At 36.1% G+C, this 25,944-nt stretch overlaps 1 protein-coding gene across 1 annotated transcript in view; it reads right to left on the reverse strand.

Moving 5' to 3' along the window:
* Positions 1 to 23,894, reverse strand: part of LOC131429205 (uncharacterized) — a 443,882-nt gene extending 419,988 nt beyond the window's left edge. The window contains exons 1-2 of the mRNA XM_058593255.1: positions 23,857 to 23,894; positions 23,119 to 23,225 (exon numbers count right to left, since the gene is read on the reverse strand). Coding sequence (XP_058449238.1) covers positions 23,119 to 23,225; positions 23,857 to 23,894 — 145 coding nt within the window. The remainder of the gene's footprint in view (positions 1 to 23,118; positions 23,226 to 23,856) is intronic.
* Between the last annotated feature and the right edge of the window lie 2,050 nt (positions 23,895 to 25,944).

Raw genomic sequence — 25,944 nt, forward strand, 5'->3', positions numbered from 1 at the left:
CTAACCGCATCTAAACTAAATTATCTAGACTTCGTCACGGTAGATTTATGATACAAGCCTTCAAAGCCGAGATATTCGATGAACAAGTTGAGGTATGCATTTCCAAGCGTTCCAATTTTCAGCAGTTCTTCAGAAAAAAATACAACACGAACGCACAACTCAATGAATCATTCTGAAATTTTCACAGAATATTCTCAACTAAATTTCGAAGACATTGTCAGGTGGGTTTTTCTATATTCTGCACCGTTTCCAAGAAAATTTAATTTGAAACGGGAAAATAGCAAAAAACCTACCACTTTACGGTAGTGTCCTCAGCCCTTAAGGTTATTGAATTCCTTCACGGATCCGACTTCCTGTTCCGAAATTACAGAGTAGAATATTGTTATAATATTTATACCGTCACTAAAAGCGGCGAAATAAAAAAAAACATAAAATAATTTCTAAGCTTGCCTGAAAACTACACCGAAACCTCCATTTACGAACTAAACGGGGGTTCGTAAAAAGAGGTAGTTCGTAAAAAAATGATTACGTTATTTGGGATTTGGTTCGTAAAAAAGGTTTACGTTATTTGGAATTTACTTCGTAAAAAAAAGTTTTGTGTGATTATTGTGGAAACCGCGCATCATATGTTTATTTTCGGAACGGATGTGAAGAGTAAGTGCAAGAAAATGATGTTTGGGCTCGTTTCAAAATCCAAGATGGCGGCTTCCGGTTTATTGAGATTTCCTAAAACCCCTAACAATATGGGTATCTTTGGAACGGAATTGATGAGTAGATGTCGGAAAACTATGTTTGAGGTAGTTTTGAAATTCAAGATGGCGACTTCCGGTTTGTTGATATTCCTTGAAAACCCTTACAATATGGGTATTTTCGGAACGGAATTGATGTTTGAGGTAGTTTTGAAATCCAAGATGGCGACTTTCGGTTTGTTGATATTCCTTGAAAACCCTTACAATATGGGTATTTTCGGAACGGAATTGATGAGTAGATGTCGGAAAACGATGTTTGAGGTAGTTTTGAAATCCAAGATGGCGACTTCCGGTTTGTTGATATTCCTTGAAAACCCTTACAATATGGGTATTTCCGGAACGGAATTGATGAGTAGATGTCGGAAAAGGATGTTTGAGGTAGTTTTGAATTTCAAGATGGCGACATCCGGTTTGTTGATATTCCTTGAAAACCCTTACAATATGGATATTTTCGGAACGGAGTTAATGAGTAGATATCAGAAAACGATGTTTGAGGTAGATCTGAAATCCAAGATGGCGACTTCCGGTTTGTTGATATTCCTTAAAAACCCTGACAATATGGGTATTTTCAGAACGGGATTGCTGAGTAGATGTCAGAAAACAATGTTTGAGGTGGTTCTTAGATCCAAGATGGCAACTTCCGGTTTCTTGATATTCCTTGAAAACCCTTAGAATATGTGTATTTTCATAACGGGATTTATGAGTAGTTGTCAGAAAACGATGTTTGAGGTGATTCTTAAATCCAAATATTTCTTGAAACCCCTTACAATATGGGTACTTTTGGAAAGAGATTTAAAAGTAGACGTCGGAAATTATATTTGAGGAGGTTTTGTAATGCAAAACAGTGACTTCCGGTTTATTAGTATCATTTGAAAGTTTTTGCCATTTTCCTTTAACTTGGTATTCCTTTCAAACACTATACTGTTCCGAAAATATCCATATTGTAAGGGTTTTCAAGGAATAACAACAAATCGGAAGTCGCCATCTTGAATTTCAAAACTACCTCAAACATCGTTTTCCTGCATCTACTCATCAATTCCGTTCCGAAAATATCCATATTGTATGGGTTTTCAAGGAATATCAACAAACCGGAAGTCGCCATCTTGGATTTCAGAACCACTTCAAACATAATTTTCCGACATCTACTCATCAATTCCGTTCCGAAAATACCCATATTGCAAGGGTTCTCAAGGAATATCAATCAACCGGAAGTCGCCATCTTGGATTTAAGAACCACCTAAAATATCGTTTTCCGAAATCTACTCATTAACCACGTTCCGAAAATACCCATATTGTAAGGGTTTTCAAGGAATATCAACAAACCGGAAGTCACCATCTTGAATTTCAAAACAACCTCAAACATCGTTTTCTGACATCCACTCATCAATTCCGTTCCGAAAATACCCATATTGTAAGGGTTTTCAAGGAATATCAACAAACCGGATGTCGCCATCTTGAATTTCAGAACCGCTTCAAACATCATTTTCCGACATCTACTCATCCATCCCGTTCCAAAAATGCCCATATTGCAAGGGTTTTCAGGGAATATCGATAAACCGGAAGTCGACATCTTGGATTTCAGAACCACCTCAAACATCATTTTCCGACATCTACTCATTAACCCCGTTCCGAAAATATCCATATTGCATGGGTTTTGAAGGAATATCAACAAACCGGAAGTCGCCATCTTGGATTTCAGAACCACTTCAAACATCATTTTCCGACATCTAGTCATCAATTCCGTTCCGAAAATATCCATATTGTAAGGGTTTTCGAGGAATATCAATCAACCGGAAGTCGCCATCTTGGATTTCCAAAATACCTCAAACATCATTTTCCGGAATCTACTCTTTAAACCCGTTCCAAAAATACCCATATTGTAGTAGTTTCCATGGAGTCGGATATCGCTTTCGATGAATGACAAAACCTCTTTTTACGAAGTAGGTTCGTAAAAAAAGTTTACGTTATTTGGGATTTGGTTCGTAAAAAAAGATTACGTTATTTGGGATTTGGTTCGTAAAAAGAGGTACGTAAAAAGAGGTAACGTATAAAAAGTGTTCGTAAACGGAGGTTTGGGTGTATTCCAATACGTAGTCATTGTCAGTAGACGGCCAAACAAATTGATGTCGGCTTTTCTGGTTCCCGGTTTTTGATTATTAACGACTGGATATTGTGACTATAGACTCGAAAATGGATCCCAGTCACGTTCCTCGAACCGACTTCGATTATACCGGTACAGATTTCGGTTTGGGAAGTACCTGCAATAGTGGAACTCACTTTGTTTGATGGTTCTACCGATCTGAGAACTGTTTCACTCTGTAGGTTATACTAGCTGATGGACGAACCTTTTTGTTTTTCAAGAACCAAACAAAATCAGGGGGAAGTGTTATAAAGCGCCCCTGCTGGTCAAACGGCCCTCTTCCTTTTTTAAGTATTCAAGACTGTTCTACATAAAAGTTTTATTACTAACAGTAACTTTTCTTTCTGCTATGCTAGTTTGGCAGTTGTCGTTTGCAGTAAATTATGAAAAAACTGAAAATATCATTGAACAGCTTTTCGATGTAAGCTTTTGCTTTGATTAAACAAGCATTTCAACCGTGTAAAACGTCTAATGGTCGGTTGCTACTTAGTTATTAACTTTCAGCAGTGCTAATGTCTGTATTTATAGTATAAAAATCTAAAAAAACAAAGCCATTTATATTATATACGAAATATATATTTATATATGATAATATGAGAGATATGAGAAAGGCACCATTACACCACTAGGTGAATAAAAACAGGTTTTATATAAAACTATCCATAACTATTTCCAAAATTATCATAGAGCTTTTAAGTTCTCAACAATTTTAAGTATTTGTACAAAATCTAACACTTTGTCAAACATAACATTTCTTTAAAATTAATTTGAAAATAGTTAGAATGAGAACTGATTATTTGAAACTTTTTTGTGATACTATCGAATAATGAATTAACGATTATAGTTAGCGGAATGTTTCCTTCGGCAAAGTTATCAGAAATTGCAATGACGACAATTTTGTCGAAGACAAATACCTTCTATCTACCTTCAGTAAAAAGTTATTTTTTTTTTAATTTTCTTTACACACGTGCGGAAACAATGTCGTTTATTTCCATAAGACCGCTTCAGTAACCACAACTTGGCCGAATTCACCAACATGTAAAAGTTTACGATAAGGCCACCAAATAATTGAAGGCATGAAATTGCAGTTTTGAATCACTGTGGGACGTTACAACATGCCATACAGCTCGATTAACAATCGAATTGTTACGACCATTGTTCCAAGGACGAGTCATATCGAAAAACAATGATTTTGACTGGCCCCCGAGATTACCCGATTTGACGCCACCAAACTTTTTTGTGGGCGATTTGAAATCCAAATAATCTATAATCAAAATGAAAATAAATAAAAACGTTTTGCTTTCTAATATAGAAAAACTGTACAATCACTGTGAAAACCGACTTTCGAAGTGAATGTCATATACCATTCGACTCAGCTCGACGAACTGAGCAAATGTCTGTGTATGTGTAGGTGTGTGTATGTGCGTGCGTGTGACATGTATTGTCACTCAGATTTCCCGGAGATGGCTGAACCGATTTTCACAAACTTAGATTTAAATGAACGGTTTTAAGGTGTTGCATAAAGTTCCGGAATTTCATTTGGATCCGACTTCCGGTTCCGGAATTATAGGGTGATATGCATAAAAAATGTGACAATAATTTCACTCACTTTGCTCGGAGATGGAAGGTCTTAAGATGCCATAAGAATATCCCAACTCGGATCAAAACCCTGGGTCCGGAGGTAGAGTACTTAGTATAAAAATATTTATTTCAATAATACTTTGTTCATACACAGGAAAAAAAAATGAAATTTACACGACATTTAATTCAATGGTGCTTTGAAATAGACATCAATTGAATCAAAAATTTGATTGAAAACCATCATCGATGTAAAAGTAAATTAGAATGCCTTGATTTTTCAATCAATTTTTCAACATATTTTAATGCACGCTTAGTTTTGTTTTTAAAGTATATTGAAAAGTAAAGACCCGATGAGTAATTTTATATTCAATTTCCTGCTCCAAATATGTGCATGAAAATAGGTGTAAATATTTTTATCTGTGTACACAGCAAAAAATTTCGAAATTTACAAGTGACGCAAATCTACATATGACACAATTCATAGAACGTAGTCCGTGAAACGACTGAATTTTACAAGAATGATATGAATATACGCCCGTATTTCAAGCAAACGTGTAAATTCACATGTTTTAGCACTTAAAAGTATGTCAGAATGAATTAAATATAAGTTATATTTACTGTAAAATTGAGTTATTTGTGACGCTCGTATATGTCGGTCTCAGAAGACGTAAAATTGCACCATTTTTTTTCCTGGTGTGTAAGCTTAATATTAGCTAGTGTTTTCGTCTAGTTTGCAGACCATGAGAGTATGTAACTAAATAAACCAGACTTTCAGTCCCGTAAATAATTTGCGGAATTTTTTTAAAGTCCGACAACCGGTGCATGTTTTCCAAAATTCAAATCGCCATAGTGAATCGTAAGAATCGATTGTCACTATGCCGATATCCGGCGTTCGGTTCCGGAAGTACCGACAATAATAATTAAATGTAATCAAATGGAGCTCATTTCACATTCTCACATATGATTGAATAGATTTTCACTAACTTAAATTCATATGTAGTAGTATTATGCAACAGAAATCTTCAAAACTATTTTCTTTTTTAAAATGAAGTATTTCGGGGAATTTCTGCTATAATATATAGGATTTGTATATTGATTGAACATCGATCGCGACAGTATTTTAATGAAAACACGAAAACATTTTCATGTTATAAAAGGAGCATGTCATTGTCAACGTAACGACAACTTATTTCAACCATTCCTCAATATGTCCCTAGTCTCAAGACAAATCTGCGCTTTTTGTGACTTGCTTTACTTGGTTATATGGTAGCAACTATCACTCAAATTTCTTGTTGCAAGCTAGTCACAAATAAGCTGCCGCAACAATAATTTGTGCTTGGGGAGGATCATAAATCAACTTCCAAAGTTTCATCAATATAATAATCTTTCTGAATCAAGCACGGAGGAATGAATCTATCCTTGATTTTATAAATGAAATATTTCAGGTGCACGATTTAGAAGTCAACAAAACGGGAGTGACTCAACGTTAATTTCTCATTATTTCAAATCAATTCCAATAAGATATTACGACAGTTGTTCGATTCGGCGAAATTACCCTTTCCGACGATATGAACCTTTCGGCAAAACGATTTTCGGCGAAATTAGTAAAGTTCACCTTCTCCCATGAAAATTATTTTTCCAAGCGACAATTTGCAACGTAAAAATTCCGCTCCACTGCTGTAAATAATGTCATTATCCAACGGCAATCGTTTACCTGAACAAAAAAAAAATTTAAAAAACTAGCGGACCCAATCTTTCGGACAATTTACTTCCGAGTGTCTCAGCACGGTAACACCCGGACAAAATAGAACACAATCACTGTCGCGTTCTAGGAAATGGAGCCGCTCGAGGGATTGCTTCGAGAAGCTTGTTATAATTCTATCATTACGTTTTATGTTTATTGCAGCCACCACCGGATGGTTGCTTTCTGTCGATGAACTTCACACGGCGAAACCGGAGATGGACTGACACAGACGGACCAGCACACAATTGCTATCTTCTGTACGACTGTGATGGAGAGTGGGGGGGCACACACCAAAAAGAAAGCAAGCTTTTAGGATGGCAATTCCGGTGATAAATTTGAGTTCTTATGTGGCGCAATGTCGTCTTCATCGATTGTTGAGGAGGAGTAATATGGTGCCGGCAATGATCGGTCGATACAGAACAGCGATTCGTTTCAATAAAGCGAAACTACATTCCAGAAGATTGTCTTCGTTTGCGAGAGGCGACGTCAATGTTTTTTGGGTTGGTGTGATTGGATGGTGTTTGATGTCCGCAGAAATATTGTGTTAATATGATTCATATTTTTTGTTGCTAATTTGGTTTCGAAATCGATGTGCATATGTTCGTTCGCTCGCAGTCTCGACTAGTTTTTACGAGCGCCGATGTTTGCTGTGCAAACCAAAAAAAAAACAGAAAACGAACTCAATGATCTATCCGAAACTTTTCCCATACTTGTAAAACTTTTGCACACAATCAGCTTTTATTTTGCAACGCCTTTATGGCTTCCGGGTAGTAAAAAAAATGTTAACTAACAACAATCAACCCATCGGATCGATCGCTTCACCAACAATGATAAAACTCGTAAAAGCTGCAGCAAATTCTGTTATGTTGGAATTCAATAATTTTTTGATCGAATTTCGCTCTGCTAGTTGCCTTCCAACCGCTTCGCCCGAAGCAACTGCCGAGATTGACGCTTTCGCCATGAAGCCATTCAACCATTCTTGTTCCGTGTGTAGGCAAGATGACAGGATGTGGGGAATAGAAAGGACACGAGATGGTTCGGATAAAAGTTACACGCCGGTGCAGAGAGACGGGGGGAACTCGACTTTTTGTGGTACATCCGACGGGGAAGGACCGAACTTGTTGGAAAAGTTGATGAGGGAACGGTTTCGCAAGTACCGAACTGAAAGGATTATGATGAAAAATTTATGACCGCCGGTAGGTAGCTTGCCGGCAACATCATCCCGATCTGTGGTTGGAAATTTGTTATTGCCTTTGCTTCGATCGGAAAGCTATCAACGAATTGCGAGTATACATAGAACGATGTTGACAGTCTACTAGCGAAGATAGTTTCCTTGTACCGGACGGATAGGACGGTATCTTTTCGTTGTTCTTTTACTGTTGGCGGATTTTGTGATCAATTTTATTGCATGATGAACTCGATTCTGGAATGCAGTTGCAGCGATTTTCGATTGATGTAATTATTTCAATTTTATTTTCAACCACCGGATGATAGCTCCATACATTCGGTAAACAGTCAAGGGAAATAAATTCTTCAACTTGTTTTTACTTGGATCGTGGATTTGAAAATGCTGGATTGAACTTTTGATAGTCAAGTCTATGTATAGATATTTCACTAAATACATTTTCATAACACTTTCTTTGAAATTGAGAATTTTTGAAAGAATACTCGAGCAAAGCAAAATCATGGCATTACATTCCTTTTGAGGAATTTGGCCTTTCTATTTCAACAGACTTCGTAGCCGATTTTTGGCGTGCAGAATAATTTCATGGTTAGTATCAGGTGTACAACTTTGCTTCCGCCGTTTTCCGATAGGTGGCTGTACCAGCTGAGGCTGTGTAAAATACATAGATGATAATCCCTTTAACACTCCAAATACCAAGCCTCAAAAAAAGTTGGAACGGTAACTTTGAGCTGTTATAGCTCAGCTGTTTTTCAACGAATCTCAATAAATTTTACACCCTCGAATTTTGTGAAGTTCGTAGATTGATTCCAAAACTTTGTAGCAGACGATTGGTAAAGGAAAACCAATGGAAATTTGATTTTTCCCGTTCCAAGTTTTTTTCACACGCCCAATATGCCCTATTTGCTTCCCAATTTTCGTTCCTTTGGCTTAAACGTCGCATAGAAAATATTGAATACTTCAACTTTACCGAGTCATAACTTTGTTGTTAGTCAACCGATCTTCAAAATTTGTTCACCATTGGAAAGGTAATACTTCCAGAAATAAAATGCACTGAAAAAAAACAACCCTACGTTGGAACGCAATATATATCAGAAATTTTGAAATTTCCGATCTTCTACCGATTTTTTGAGATTTTACGGAAAACCTAAAACAAAAAAACCTAATTTGAGCAGTTATCAATTCCATTTGGGTTGTGCATAAAAATTGTCCAATACAAAAACATAATTATTTTTAGAGTTAAGGTATATTTACCAAAATTTTTAAGATTTTCAGTGAAATCCAAGTTTCAAGTTTTTTGTAAAATTTGTTCATAATGAATTTCCAACTAAAATAATAAAAAAATATATGTTATAAAATTTCAAAATTTTTGATTTGTTTTTTTTTTTGGCAAAATTTTCCCAATAAAAGAAATTCTCTGTATTTTTACCAAATTTCTTGAGATTCTTTGAACGGATATATAATTTTGATCATCAGTACATTGTTTCTGGTAATGATTCCAATATTTTGAATCAAAAAAATGTACATGTTATCGCTTTAATTTTTGAGTTATATACAAACATGTGAAAAAAAATGAAAAATTCATATATATTTATAAATTCATCGAATGTTTAATGTTTTCTTTTGATTGTGCAGGAATGATAGATAGAGCGAAAATTGTAGCTGGTATCACTAGCAATCGAATGATGTATAAAAATATATAGGTCATCGCTTTGAATTTCGAGATATTTACGATCATTGTAAAAAGTCTCATCTTTTCTTAAGTCATCTATCTACAGTTTTCATTATAACTTTGGGTAGACAACCCTGCAAATCAAAGTGAAAATATTGGAATCCGTTTTGATTTCATCTGTTTCAAAGAGACGTAGAATTTGTTTCTATTAATAAAATAAATTTTGTGACAACACGAAAATTTTAAATTATTTCAATGGCTGTACGATAAGAAATAGAACGTAAAATTATATGAATTTCATATACTAACCCATGGCAAAAGAAACCAACTGCAATTTAAAAAAAATTATTGCTTGATTTTTGTTTTACAAGCAATTAAGAACAAAAACATGTATCTTAAATTTTCCGCTATCCTAAACAATATCAATTATAATAGATAGAATATTAAAATTTAAATATCACAAACTTAGAATTATTTCGGAATGTATAGAGTTCGAAAATTTTTTGAATTTTCTATTAGTATACAATTCAGAAAAAGTAGAATTCTGAATTTAGCACAAAAAATCACACGAAATTAAGTAAAACTTGATTTTATCCACCTAGTTGTGTAATGATGCCTTTCTTATATCTCTTTTATTCTCATGTAAAAAATGTTTTCTTCAAACAGTTTTATTTGATTTTTGAAAAACATGAAAGCTAGTGCATGAACTAGTGTAACCTACAAAATGAAACAGTTCTCAAATCGGTTAGGCCATCTTTCTCAGTGAAGTGAGTTCCACTATTTCAGGTTCCACTTATGAAACTGGAATCGCCCCGAATATTGGCTTTGCAGCACCCTTTGCGATTAGCAACAACCAACCAATCTATTTGCAGCTAAAAGTTGTCTTCATCTCGAAAAACAACCTCTTCGTTTGAATGCTTTTTACTGAATGAAACCCTACACCTATGTTATCAGAACTAATTGGCTCAAATGGCATATTCCCCTAGTTATTTGGAGATTTGTGCTTTGCCGTAGCTTCTAATCAACTTCCTGATGGGAAGGGAAGGATAAAATGAACATGGAAGGGAATTGGGAATTGAGTGCGGTGGAAAAACAGCGCACAACATAAAGAAATAAATCGTCCTGCATCCCCGAAAGAACGCTGAACGATCTGCAGGTGCCAAAATGCGGTTGATAAAACCTCCAACCACCGAGAGGCCTTAGAGATTTTACAAAAGCGACACCATTCTGCATTCCCCGAAGAATGCGAATATTTTTCAATGAAAAAACCCAATGTATAAACATAATTTAAAAAATTTTTAAAAACTATCTCCTTCGCCTTATTTTACAAACATGCTCGAAAATATTTTCTGTCAAATACAAGAAACAGATTTTTTTCGTTTGCTCAATGTTAGATATAACAGTTTAAAAATAACCTGTTTTTGAACTAGTTTTGCTCAGAACTTCGGTTCAGAGAACGCTACCTCGATACGCCAGTCATTAAAAAAATGGTTTTAACAAACTCTAAAAGATGTTCAAAGATATCTATTCGAAAAGATAAAAATATAAAAGCTAGAGCAAAAAATCTGATTTTTAGAGAAACATTCTGAGTTGCTCTTTAAAAATAGCTGTAACACTAAAACCGTTGCAGATACTACTATGGTGTCCTCAGCAAAGCTGCTCGATATAAGTTTATCTACAAGAAGCGAAGAATGCAGTCCTCTATCTCAATACATCCGGAAAATAAGTTTTGGATCACCTTAATAATAAGAGCCACCCTAATACCATGTACATCGACATATGGCTTATCTTCACTGATCATTTGTTTTGAAGACATCATAGCTCTAAAGTATAAGGTTAAGCCACAAATGTTTTTGTCCTCCTAAATTGTGGATCCGGACCACTGTGCAATGCAATTTAACTCGGAAATTTTAAAATTTCCGATTTTTTACCTATTTTTTGAGATTCTACGGCAAACCTACAACAAAATCAGAATTTTAGTAGTTATCAATTGCGTTTGGGTTGTGCATAAAAATTGTTTAGATCGTTTGTCCAATACAAAAATATAACTATTTTTAGAGTTTTAGGTTATTTACTAAAATTTTTAATTTTTTTTAGTGAAATCAAAGTTTCAGCTTTTTTTGTAAATTTTGTTTATAATAAATTTTCACCTAAAATAATAAAAAAATATATGTCATAAAATTGAAAAGTTTTGATTTCATGTTGTTTGTCAAAATTTTCCCAATAATAGAAATTCTCTGTATTTGTACCAAATTTCTTGAGATTCTTTGAACGGATATATAATTTTGATCATCAATACATTGTTTCTGGTAATGATTCCAATATTTTGAATCAAAAAAATGTACATGTCATCGCTTCAATTTTTGAGTTATATACAAACATGTGAAAAAAAATGAAAAATTCATATATATTCTTAAATTCATCGATTGTTTAATGTTTTCTTTTGATTGTGCAGGAATGATAGTTGAGCAAAAATTGTAGCTGGTATCACTAGCAATCGAATGATGTATAAAAATATATAGGTCATCGCTTTGAATTTCGAGATATTTACGATCATTGTAAAAAGTCTCATCTTTTCTTAGATCATCTATTTACAATTTTCATCATAACTTTGGGTAGACAACCCTATTTTTAGTTTTTTTTCAGTGCATTTTATTTCTGGAAGTATTACCTTTCCAATGGTGAACATATTTTGAAGATCGGTTGACTAACAACAAAGTTATGACTCGGTAAAGTTAAAGTTTTCAATATCCAATTCGCGATGCAGGTGCCGCATGAATGCAGATAGGGCAAGTTTTGAGCTTGAAAAAAAACTTGGAACGGAAAAATTCTGATTTTCATTAGTTTTTCCTAAAAGATCATCAATAATGATATACCTAAAATAATCTACGAACACAAAATTCGAGGGTGAAAAATTTATCGAAATTGGTCAAGTAACAACTGAGCTATGATAGCTCAAAGTTACCGTTCCAACTTTTTTTGAGGCTTGGTGCTTTGCGTAACTTTTTTAGGCTTGGTATTAGGAGTGTTAAAGAGTGTGTACAGTGTCTAACGAATTGTCATCGCCGTTTCAGTGACAGTTGCTCTTGTTTTCGTATTATTCACGATCGAAAATGTCTGTTTATGTGCTCAATTCTCGCCATTTGCGGGAAGTTTTACTTTTCTGTTACAATTCGAAAAAAAATGCAACTGAAGCGCATCAAATGCTTTCAGAAACTTACGGTGATGCTGCTCTGACTAAAAGAACGTATCGGGAATGGTTTCAACGTTTTAAAAATGGTGATTTCGATGTCGAAGACAAACATAATGGCGGAAGAGAAAAAACCTTCAAAGATGAATAACAATTTACTACGAGCTCTTGAAACCGGGTGAAACCATCACAGGAGATCGCTACCGAACGCAACTGATGCGCCTTAGTCGCGCGCTGAAAGAAAAGCGGCCACAGTATCAAGAGCGACATGGCAAAGTCATCCTACAACACGACAATGCTCGGCCTCACGTCGCAAAAGTGGTCAAAAAGTACCTGGAAACGCTGAAATGGGAAGTCTTACCCCACCCGCTGTATTCCTCAGATGTCGCCCCTTCTGACTTCCACCTATTCCGTTCGGTGGCACAAGGCCTGGCAGATCAACATTTTCAATCCTTCAAAGAGTTGGTAAAATGGATTGCTTCATGGATAGCGTCAAAAAAGGACTCCTTTTCTCGAACCGGGATCCGAAAATTTGCGGAAAGATGGGAGAACGTTGTCGCTAGCTAGACGGACAATACTTTGAATAATACATCTGTAAGCACTTTTTCGCAATAAAGCTTTAAATTTTGGAAAAAAAACGACGGAAGCAAAGTTGTACACCTAATACTATGATCCTACTGACACGAAGAACCCTTTCAGATCGGGGCTGGAACATACGCCAACTGGCCTGACCAGCACACTATGCAATGAGCCGTCAACCCGAACGATTTTGAGCTGTACTGATTCTATTCACTGGGCGCCGTTTCGGTAATATGGTTTCCATATCGTGCAGTTTTTTTGCTATTTTCATTACAAACCTCAAGCACCGAGATGCCTTTTCTGCAATAACGTTGCAAGGACTGAGCGGAAACATATATTGGAGAAGCCAAATGAATGAAAAACCAATAATTATAAATACACTCTTCTACTCAATGCTTGATCGGAGAAATAGGTATAAAGCGAGAAGACTAGTGTTTGATGGACAGAGAAGATGTTTGGATGTAAGGTATCGGTCGGGTGACGGCCAGGAAGTAGACCATGTTCTACTATGTCTGTCTGGCGTTTTAGAGTGACTAAAACAAGATTCAGAGTGGCGAAATGGTAGCGCGTACGCACGGATTGCATAAGAACGCAGGTTCGAGTTCTGTCTCTGAGCGTATCTTTTTCCAAAAATTCATCTTTTCTGTTAATTTTCATTCATTCGGCTTCTCCAATATATGTTTCCACTCAATCATTGCAAAAACTGAACTTAGTTATGGCGGCTTTACGTCATACACCTAAAATTAATACATCGTTTTTATACTGCTTAAAAAACAATTGGTCGCCTGAAATTACACCGAGATCCTTAACACATGTGGTTCTGTTGATCATTGCTTCACCAAGACAGTAGTTGTTGTTTAATAGGAACTTTTTTCTTACATGTGTATGTGATAATTGAGCATTTGTCAATGTTCAAAGTCATTCGCTTTATCTCACACCACTTTGAAAAAAAAAAATTTCAGGGTTGGGTACGAGACACGACCGATCGTGATGACATAAAAACTGAAATCTTAAAACTCGACTATCAACAGATTTAAACTTGAAAAATAGGCAAATAATTGCGAAACACTATCTAGGATCTTAGGAAGTTAGAACCTTCGGTTACTAACACTCCGAATACCAAGTGGGTAAAAAGTTACGCGGACTACCAAGGGTACCATGAAAAGTGGGAACGCTAATTTTGACTGACTCTATCTTTTTACCATTAGAAAGATAAATTCATTCGGAATCAAATCCATTTGAAACGATGGAAAACCGAAAATTCTGTTCAAAGTTATTATAAAAAGTTCCAACTATTGTCTCTTAAAAAAAAGTGGAAACGCCTATTTTGGCTGGCCATATCTCGGCTGTTAGAAGTCCAATTTTGAAAATTTGTTTGTCATGAGACAACTACGTCTATCGCAACATAACTGGAACAGAAAATATTTTAATTACACTTTGTTAATGAAAGTTATGGTCAAAAACGTAATCAAAAGTCCAAATATAAATCATCGAACACTTCGTATTTTCGACATATTTTTAAATTCAAAGCATTTTTATATACCAATAGATTGCATTTGACATCAGCTACATGTTAAAGAAAGAATCAATTTCAACTTTACTGAAAATGTCACAAAAAATGCGATATTTGCACAAAAATTTTAGAATATTAGAGTATTCGAAGAATGCTAAATACAGCTAAGCATTTTTGTAAGCCAAACGATTGAATTTGATACCAGCTATAATGTACGGGAAAAAATAGTTCCAAGTCTACATTGAAGATCATAGATGTTTGTTTTACATTTTCCAATATATTAAATTCGAAAACTTACACTAAAGTGTAGATTTTTTTTAAATTTTGATGTAAATAAAAGCTTTTACTCCTAAAATCTTACACGTTGCTAAGTTCATTGAGTTGGTAAGTTCGCTGTGTGAAATTCACAGTAATCCAGATCAAGTGAAGCCTTCTTTGTTTTTGCGAAAAATGTGAAAAAGGGGAATGCTTGCATAATTCATACAATTGATCAACTAATTGATATTCGGAAGTGTTAAGAAACATGTCAGTTGTTTTCGTATTCACGACATCCAGTTATGTCTCTGACATTACCCACCCGCCTTTTTTATTCGGATAGTCCTCGAACCCACGGAATACAATTCCTTGTGGCCAGATTGGTGAGTCCAAAGCGATATTTTTTAAAACTGGACCCAAACCGACTTTGAAGAAGAAAAATGTCATGTTGCTAGCATCAGTTACTTTAGTCATCAACTTAACCTCATCGGGGTCATGTGACAATTCAAGATTTGCACGAACCATTTTCGATATGTCGTCATTAGTCACATCAGGCGACAAATGAAGCCAGAATTTGCTCGCCGATCTTTCGCAGATAGCAACACAAATAACATTATCTCCTGATTGTTTCGATCCCGACAGACATTCGGGGGCCTTCTGTGTCAAGTGCGGTCCACGAGACCGTTTGTCTGCGCGGCGAGAATCAATGGGCCTTATTCTAGTTCTCGCAGTGATAATACGTGAAGTTTGATTCGATAATTGCTTTATTTCGCTCTGACACTAGAGGTAACTTATCATCAGTCGCTTTTGAAATTGAACGAAGATGCAAATTATCAAACAAAGCGGCGGTATTATCACACATCCAGTACAAATTGTATTTCGACGCGAAGTAAAATATCTCAAAAGACCTTACGAAATAATGGCAATCATTACCAAACCTGAGAACATGAAAGCTCTAAAGAATTTTTAATAATTGTATTAAAAAATTCCGATGAGACCTTGCCAACAAATTTTCAAATGTTTTGTATACTTACTCACAAACTTAAAAAAAACAACAGAAGCATCCAAATTATCCTCATTTTTCATTATGAGCTTTCGTTGTACTGTTATTGACAACAACTAAGAAAGCTCTGATGCTTTCTGATTGATCTAAAACTACTATTAAACCCTTAAAAAATCGTTGGACGAGACATGGGAAGTTGGCTTGATTCCCAATGGATTATTCAACATATGAGATATTGGACAATAAGCTGTTTCAACATTTTTACTAAACATCTCGCTCAGATGAATTTGGAATTGCCTCCTACTGTTCACTAGTTGAATAAAAGAAATTATTATGCAGAAAACTGTGGCTCCTATTTGGGCTAGTAATATTTTTCCTGATTTTGCCCTAAAATTCCTGGAATTTTCACAGTTTTGCCCCTGAAACCACATTCCCGACTTTTTCCCGATTTTACCGGTCACTTGCCACCCTGAATCCTTCCAAGTCGGGCAGGGCCGCATGCATTGACCCGCCAAACCGGGTCGAATACTCAACAGCACATTAATAAAATGATACTTTTGAGCTGGGAATTAGTAACAAATTTAGCATTGACTTTTTACTGTATTTATTCAATTTGTTTCTCTACGATTTGATATAAATACAAAGACAATAATATAAAGGCGGTTGCGTTACCGAGCCGGGAGTAGTTAGTTTAAAAGACGCCAGCAGTGTTAGTTTGATGTTTACCATTTAACATCAACCAAAATATCACACAAAAAGTGTGAAACGTGAAGATGAAGAAGATTTGGAAATGTCACTATTCGCTTCAGATTTCCCACGGTTTAAATGGCATCAACCATCGAAGAATGAAAAACCAAAATGAGCGTTGAAGTCAATTGAATAATAATTGAAGCTCTGAAAGTGACAAAATAAATTCAACTTTCTTTCATTTTCAATTTCCTATCGCACAACGGACGCTGCAATCAAATCGGAACCATGAAAACCACCAGACATGAAAATAAGCTATGGAGATGACTAACAAGGACACTTGGCGCAGGTGAAAAAAAATAAACGATTACCCAGAAAAGTGCAGGAGTCCATTAAAAATAAGTGTTGAAACTGACAGTAATACCGGAAAAATAGAATAATTATTAATCTTTGTCAAGTAGACAATTCTGGAATCCAGAACAAAAAACTGGAGTACCCTGGACATCTTAGAGCTTAAAAGTGTCTTATTAAATATACTGTTGAGGGTGTAATTATACTTTTTTATTGTAGCTAAAATGTGAAATGAATACGAGTTATAGTTTAGATTCTTAAACTCTACCTTGGCTCTCTCCGGAACTGGAGCATGGAACGAGTACAGCCGAAGTATGTTTCAATGGTCATCAACCAACAAGATCTCTATATGAAGACGGTTTTAAGAATTATCTATTTTTATCTTCATTTTCAATAAGATTTGGAAGTTTTTAACACTAACCACACCGGATAAAATTTACGACCACTAATGGGATTTGAATCTAAGGTTTTGACAATCGATTAAACAAATTCTGAAAAATTCAAGTGAGTTCAATTTTAGAGTCTCTGTTCACTATTTCCAGTACTTTCGATATCAGAAATCCTAATTCAATATTGTTTAATAGTTTGCGTTTAGCATGCACCTTAATCTGAAAAGTCAAAACTAAATGAGCATGATGTCCAGTTAGAGACGGGAACTTTTCTATATTTCAGATGTTATTTTTTTCAGATGAAATGAAATATCGCCTATAAAAAATACGACAATCAAAATAACAAACCGGTCAAAGTTCTGTGCATAGTTAGAATTTACCTTATCGTCTTCACATTCAAAAGTTATGAAATGGTGTTCAACTTTGCTGAAATTAAAACGACCTGTTATCGTACACTTTGACCACTGGAATCGGAAGTCATCTCCATTATAAATCTGAGTATAAGTGGTTTCATTTTTATAATCAAGAAATTGTAGTACAAAACTTGGAAATGTTGGCAATGAGATGAATTCGCTCAGCTCTACGTTTACATTTGAAAGCAAATTTCACATACGTTTTTATCAATAGATAAAAATGTATCCTCCATCGAATTTACAGCTTAATTTTTCGTACAGTGCATGTGGAGAAATGTTTTATATATTTGGGATTTTATGATTTAGTATACTGATTTTGGAAAAGCTGACAGCTGACATTTTGTCACCGCCAGAGATGCCAGACTCACAGATTGTCAATTTTCTGCACAGATTTTAGAAACGACTCAGATTTTCACGAATTTTGAAAACCGGCAATGAGCCCCAAAAAGATGAATATTCGACAGAGCTATTGGAAGTATCGAGACCTTTTTTTTTGCTCACCAAAATGATTCCGATCAGCTATTATATAACGGGAAACAGATTTTGCATAGACTGTTACAGGTTTGATCACAGATTTTTGAAAACAATGACCTGGTATCCTTGGTCACCGCAGTGTTACTGTGATGGCCCTCGTGTATCGCAAGAGTCCATATTGATATATAATATATTTACTAGAACTCATTTTTTTATTTATCATTACTAACGAGCAGCAGATGGAGACATAAAAAGAAAACGAATGAAATAGTGAAAAATGAATATTCTGCGAAAAAAGTATCGCACAGAATAAGGACTCGAACCTTCACACTTCTCCTTACCGTGAAGATGCTCTACCAACAAGGTAACTCTTAGGCATGTGTAGAACATGGTCCAGAACGCAACAGAGAAAATAGCGTTGAGCTCTTAAGTTTCAATTGTTTCATTCATTTTCATCTTTCCTCTCCGTCTGTTTTTCGTTAGTGGTCATAAGTATAATAGTAACACATAATCTTGAAACACAGGTAATTGATCGAAAAATAAAAGCAAGTAACATTAAATTGGAATGCTTCGCAAAAAAAACTAATGAAAAAGTGTTACACTGAATAAATAAAACCTGGTAGGAAAAGTATAAGTAGTAGCACAAACAGTTGTAATCATACTCGTAGTTGTAGTCGTAGTCGTAGTCGTAGTCGTAGTCGTAGTCGTAGTCGTAGTCGTAGTCGTAGTCGTAGTCGTAGTCGTAGTCGTAGTCGTAGTCTTAGTCGTAGTCGTAGTCGTAGTCGTAGTCGTAGTCGTAGTCGTAGTCGTAGTCGTAGTCGTAGTCGTAGTCGTAGTCGTAGTCGTAGTCGTAGTCGTAGTCGTAGTCGTAGTCGTAGTCGTAGTCGTAGTCGTAGTCGTAGTCGTAGTCGTAGTCGTAGTCGTAGTCGTAGTCGTAGTCGTAGTCGTAGTCGTAGTCGTAGTCGTAGTCGTAGTCGTAGTCGTAGTCGTAGTCGCCGTCGTAGTCAAAGTCATAGTCATAGTCATATTCATAGTCATAGTCATAGTCGTAGTCGTAGTCGTAGTCGTAGTCGTAGTCGTAGTCGTAGTCGTAGTCGTAGTCGTAGTCGTAGTCGTAGTCGTAGTCGTAGTCGTAGTCGTAGTCGTACTCGTAGTCGTAGTCGTAGTCGTAGTCGTAGTCGTAGTCGTAGTCGTAGTTGTAGTCGTATGTCGTAGTCGTAGTCGTAGTCGTAGTCGTAGTCGTAGTCGTAGTCGTAGTCGTAGTCGTAGTCGTAGTCGTAGTCGTAGTCGTAGTCGTAGTCGTAGTCGTAGTCGTAGTCGTAGTCGTAGTCGTAGTCGTAGTCGTAGTCGTAGTCGTAGTCGTAGTCGTAGTCGTAGTCGTAGTCGTAGTCGTAGTCGTAGTCGTAGTCGTAGTCGTAGTCGTAGTCGTAGTCGTAGTCGTAGTCGTAGTCGTAGTCGTAGTCGTAGTCGTAGTCGTAGTCGTAGTCGTAGTCGTAGTCGTAGTCGTAGTCGTAGTCGTAGTCGTAGTCGTAGTCGTAGTCGTAGTCGTAGTCGTAGTCGTAGTCGTAGTCGTAGTCGTAGTAGTCGTAGTAGTCGTAGTCGCCGTCGTAGTCAAAGTCATAGTCATAGTCATAGTCATATTCATAGTCATAGTAATAGTCATAGTCGTAGTCGTAGTCGTAGTCGTAGTCGTAGTCGTAGTCGTAGTCGTAATCGTAGTCGTAATCGTAGTCGTAGTCGTAGTCGTAGTCGTAGTCGTAGTCGTAGTCGTAGTCGTAGTCGTAGTCGTAGTCGTAGTCGTAGTCGTAGTCGTAGTCGTAGTCGTAGTCGTAGTCGTAGTCGTAGTCGTAGTCGTAGTCGTAGTCGTAGTCGTAGTCGTAGTCGTAGTCGTAGTCGTAGTCGTAGTCGTAGTCGTAGTCGTAGTCGTAGTCGTAGTCGTAGTCGTAGTCGTAGTCGTAGTCGTAGTCGTAGTCGTAGTCGTAGTCGTAGTCGTAGTCGTAGTCGTTTGTCGTAGTCGTAGTCGTAGTCGTAGTCGTAGTCGTAGTCGTAGTCGTAGTCGTAGTCGTAGTCGTAGTCGTAGTCATAGTCGTAGTAGTAGCCGTAATTTCTTCGGTAATGACTAAATATTAAATCTATTAACAATTAAAAGTAAACTTTGTGTCTGTTTCGATGTAAACTTCAGCTAAACTAACTGTGAAGTTAGTTACTAAGTTTGGATAACGAACTAGACCCTCACCTCGGCGAATGACCAAACGGTTAAAGCCGATGCTCTAAATAAACGAATAATAATAATAACGAACTAGACAACAGCGACATAAATACAATTAGTGATCTGAATAGATTAGGTCCAACTGGAGACTAGCTAGGAACGTTGTATGGTGCATAGTTGAGTTACTGCATAGAATTTCATTGGGGAAGGCACTGCTAAACTGACTTTGAAAGATCATTTACAGCAGTTCGTGCTCGCATCTCATCCGACACAGTCGAAAATTGCTAACGGTCGAGACGACAAAAACAAAGACAATGCAGTGTAGTGAATTATAGGGTGTACGAAATGGGCAAAAACGATTTAACAAAGCCTGGAACTTAGTCTACAAGACCAAATTCAATTTGTGTTGATTTCAAGCACTGACCAAGTTAGACCAGCGGCAAACGAAATTGAAGGCCATAGAAATGCCATAGAAGTACGCATGCATGATCTTCCTCCGCGAGCCAGCGATCAGTTCGTACCAAAAAAAAAGTAGAAGTACAGTGATATTCTTTCCATCGAAAGGGAAGTATGGCTAAATGTTTCCACGGTATCCAGAATGGCGTGCGAGTGGTACGTATGCAACTACGTAAAGCAATTTCATCTTATATCATTTGTGTTTAAAGTGGGATAACACCATGTAAAACGCTGATTGCCTATGAAAACCAACTGATTCATTACTACATGTTAGTTTTGTGAACTACGGTCAACCCTGAACTGACACTGCGAAAAAACATCTTCAACCAAAGACAAGGCCAACCGCTCAACAACGGTAACTAGTGAACGCAGTACTCCTGTTTCGAAAACACTTTCACCATCAAATCAACTATCAACTGCAATCAATGTACAAAGCGCATCTACTGCAACGAGCCAAAGACTGCGATCAACAAGGAAAACAAGTAAACGGAAACCATCCACAACTTCGATGATGTGAGCCACGGACAAAGTGACCTTAAATCCTCGCTAGAAAGAAATGGAAGCTCCTTTCCCCCTAGGTTGACAACGAGATCCAATAGTAAATATTAATATTATGTAACAAAAATATGACTCAATCGGCCACGTAAAGCGCGAATTGGCCTGAACAAAAATTTTTATGAAAACAAGATGATTTACCTGCAGAGTGTCTTAAGAGCGTCATTACTGACGGTGAAAAATAATTAAAGTTCACCAAGGGAAGCCTTTTTGCATAGACAAGGATTATGCTTCCATTAATTTTAAATTCGTTCTATGGGTTCGCTCAGAAACTGATGATTTGGCAAAGAATTCGTTACTGCGAATTCAATACCAGCTTTAAATCGTTCACAAATCTAAAAATTCAGAGTGCCTGTTAAAATATAAACTGTTTTAAAAATATTGGGAAAAATTTGACTACACTGATCATTCCAGTATGCGAGAGCTAATGAAAGTACATGCCTCTATCATTTATTGCGTTTTGTTGTAGATTGCATGACAGAATGTTTGGAATTGATACCAACTGTTTTTTCCTCACTATTGCTATAAGTTTTTCATTAATAAAATTGGTTTATATATTTTTATCTCCTAATCGTTTAGAGTACTATCTGAGAAATTGAGACAATTACGCAATAAGCTGGTAAAAAGAAAAAAAATATCGTGGACGGCCTGATTCTAGAGAGTAATCTTTCTCCTCTGATATACATATGTTATGGACCACCAAGCTTAAATATGACGTACAACACTGATTCGGTATAACATCCGCAGAATATGAACTCTTGTTTAAACATCGGGTTAGATCACTGTTATATTGTATTTGTTGAATGTTTAACTTAGACTTAGAATTAGATATGACTCTTATTGCAGGATTCTTATATCTAAATTATTCTTATATAAATATAAAAAGTCTTATATAAATATTCAACAGCTAACATTAGAGAGAATTTACATACATACGACTGCTCTTATATTCCTGGTTTCGCAGCTTGATATATGTATGAGAATGATAACGAAGCTGGACGATAAGCAAATGTTTCTTTCTTCATACTTGCCCCTAAAATAAAATCAATTTACTATCCACCTTAGACTTTCTGAATTACGCTAAACATAATATTGCATCCCAACTTAAAGCAGCAACGTACGAATTAGCAATCGGATCATGTACTTTCGCACTATCTGAGACACCGTTTTGGTGAAAAATACCCAAAGCAACTTCTAACTCAGTGCAGCAAACCAGCAAAGCGAGAGGAAAATAAGGTTGCTAACCCCAATGTGAGGGAAAATTTTGATTTAATTAAAGATAAGAATCAATCTCATTCGCATCGAAAATTATTTCCTACCGCCCTTATCTGCAGATGGGACGATGGAAATCTGGAGAAAATGTAGAAGTATGAGAATTTGACACCATACTGCTTGCCGTAATTGTCTTGCCTTGCCAGGAACGCATGTTTCTAGTTCAGGTTATCGTTGAATCCAAAATTTGGAATACATTCCACAGCTGTTGGTATCACATCACGCATATATTACTTACTGATATTGTGATACAATTTGATACCCAACTTTAAAGTGAAACATTATTGCACTCATTTTTCTTTGTGGTAGCTCTTGCCAAGATGAATCTCGTAGTCAGCTTGCGGCTTATCTAGATCCTCATAAATCAGGTAAAATGATGAAAAATATTAAATTACGATCAGCAATGAAGTAAATCGAAACGAAGCACTAAATTTCCCATCGAAACTCATTACAAAATCAATAGGTTTTAGTCCGACACAGAGGACTAATTGAAAATTAATTTGAAAGATAGTGTCAGCTCATGCCAGTTTTCTCCGCTGGATTATAAATTATTCGTGTCAGAGAAAATGATTTTTTGAGCACAGCCCGATGACAACACCGTCGCCGGGATGCTGGCGGAAAAGCCCACTCCTGATAACGAGTCACGATTATAATGACGATAATGATGATGATGGTGATGATGAGTATAGGATAATGCAATTACCTGTAATTTCGTCGTACTCGCTAATCTCACATTTGTTGCCCTTGAATCCAGGAGGACAGATACAACTGACGGCAGTGTCAGGTAGAAGATATATGAATGGAACGTTTCTTCGGGTTCAGGACCGTGTCGGTCCAAAGCAGTCAACCGGGTCGCTGTTGATGAGATTGTTAATTTTTTATTATAACTCCAACGGGTTAATTTCTCACTCTTGCTATGTCAGAATGACGAATCTTGGGTGAGTATTAATAGGCCAAAGGGAAATATCGAAGAAGTAAGTTCTAATGATATTAGTTGTGATGCAGCTTCAGATGCTTTAGAGTTTGTCGTTTACATTAAACTATAAAGCGAAAATAAAATGAATGACGATTAAAACTGTCAAGCAGCATGAAGAAATCTTGTTTCACCGAAAATGTTTTATGGTACTGAATTCCGTAACTTTAGAGTAATTCAATTGAACATTAGTTTCATAGTTTGCTAATCCGAAGTCAAAGCCAAAATCTTGGCACTACTTTTCCCTTTGTGGAATTTGATCTTTCTGATTCAACAGACTTCGCAGCCGATTCTTAGCGTACAAAATCATTGCATGGTTAGTACAAACAAAGTGCTAAATGACAGCTCATTCACATCAAAATATTATTATTCGGTCTTGTTATATTCGTATGTTGTAACTTTAATGCTTCACAGTGTCCTAAGTCACCAAACTGGAAGCCGTTTTCATTTTTTAGCCAAATATATCACTTTGCATGACCTATCGTTTCCCAATGGTTTTCCTTCATTCTGTTGTAGAAAGTTTTTGAGATGATGTTGTTCCTTGAATACTACCCTTGAACTGCTTCACCACAATGGCAATATGCCAAATCTCGCCAAAACTACATAAAACTCGATTTTTTTTAATGAATGATAAAAGCCGTTTTTGTGTGCACTCGTTGGCGTAAACTTTTTGGTTGATCGTATCTGTATCTAAAAAGATTTTTCTTTTCAATTAGCAACTACAAACAGCCCACCGAACCATGTATTTTCTAGAGAGCTTCAATAACTTTTTGGTTTTGAACTAACCACTCGAATGACAAAGTGTTCTGAGTACGCATACCATTTAAAACACTCAACATTGTGATGCTGATGTTAGATATGACGTATTGAGATATGTGTTGCCATATCTCAAAACTCTTACTTCAGGACTTTCGTTTGTGACCAGGGTCTCATGTTAGTATAGGTCGTCTTGACCCATGTACAGTGGTTCAAAAGCCGAATTTTATGCTCTTAATTGATAACACGTTGAAAATGTCGTTTTCGAGGTACGTCACCTTCAGGAAAGTTGCTGAGAATGAAAGGTGCAATCTTTGGAAAATTTTATTCATGTGATTAATCCCCTTAAAAGTTAGATAAAAATATTATTGTAGCTCAGAGTCAACATAGGCACTAAGTAACTCCGACAAAGTTGTGTAGAAAGTCATTCCAAACAAATTTGTAACAGTTATTATTTCTGTAACTTAAGTAGGATTTGCGATACTAAGTATTTACTGGAAAGGGTCTCATAAAACAATTTTTGTAAGAAAACTTATATATTTTAAATTTCCATGAGTTTTTCATGATATACAAAGTTATTCATCATTAAAAACTACACAATTTTCTCGAATACATTAGCCCCTATCATTTCAGTTTAATGAAGGAGAGCCATTTTTCCTGTTGTTTTGCGCATAATTCTAACTTGTTTAACATCAAAAGGCGCAGAAAGGTGCAGACGAGACCACTAACATATACTACCTTGATCAAAAAGTTCCCGGAATTTATTCAGAAAATTAAAAATATCCATTAAAATCGATATTGTCTCCTTCAAAGTACTCCCCATCGACTGCAACACAATAATGCCAGCGCTTGATTCAATCCTTGAAACAATTCTTTTATTAAGCTTGCTGTATGGCCATTATAGCCATATGCGATTTTTCCATAATCTCATCTCGAGTAATGAAACGCGTTCCACGGAGCGGTTTCATAAGTCGACCAAAAAGGAAACAAAGTCACAGGGAGCCAAATCAGATGAATTCAGTGGTTGCTGAATGGTATTCGTTTCGTTTTTAGCCATATGTTCACGGATAACGATGGCATTGTATGACGGTGTGTTTCCATTTTGACAGATGTAATAATTGTTGATGGTCGTTTTTCTTAGGGTTTAAATTTATTAACGTTTAGAGCACGTTTCGCATAATAATGCTTATTTTGCTTCGCGAAATTTTTCTCTAGGTTAGTATAACCAAAGATAAACTCAAGATGGAATAGTCAATGATATATTTCATATACCATTCAAATTGGACCCCCAATGAAATCGGTTCACCGTCAGTTGCAGTTATTATTAGAAACAAAACAACAAGCGTCGAATCACTACATGCGTCGTAACTATGGCAATGTTTGTTTATGTTGAATTAATCCTAAGTTGCAATATGAAAGAAATAGCGGTATTTTGCTGCATACTGAGTGGATCTTGGAACAGGAAAGCAAGAATCAATTAGAATTATTACTAAGAATCTGTATAATTTGTTAAAGGCTTTGAAGTAAAAGGAAACAAACCAAATATTGTGTGCGATGTGATTACATATGTTTACTTCTTTCCAAACTTGTATTGTTGCTATGGAATTCTACCGTCCTTTTCCAATGTTTATCGACGCTTATTAACGAAAGGTCAACAACATTGCATTATTACTAAATTCACGGGTTCACGATTACTGATCCAAAATTTTTTAATGAACTGCATTGGACATTGTAATCTTGAGTTCATCTTTGGTATAACTGTCAGTGACATCTGTGCCAAGTGTCATGTCAAAATATTCA

This window comes from Malaya genurostris, chromosome 2 (genome assembly GCF_030247185.1).
Source record: "Malaya genurostris strain Urasoe2022 chromosome 2, Malgen_1.1, whole genome shotgun sequence".
NCBI lineage: Eukaryota > Metazoa > Arthropoda > Insecta > Diptera > Culicidae > Malaya > Malaya genurostris.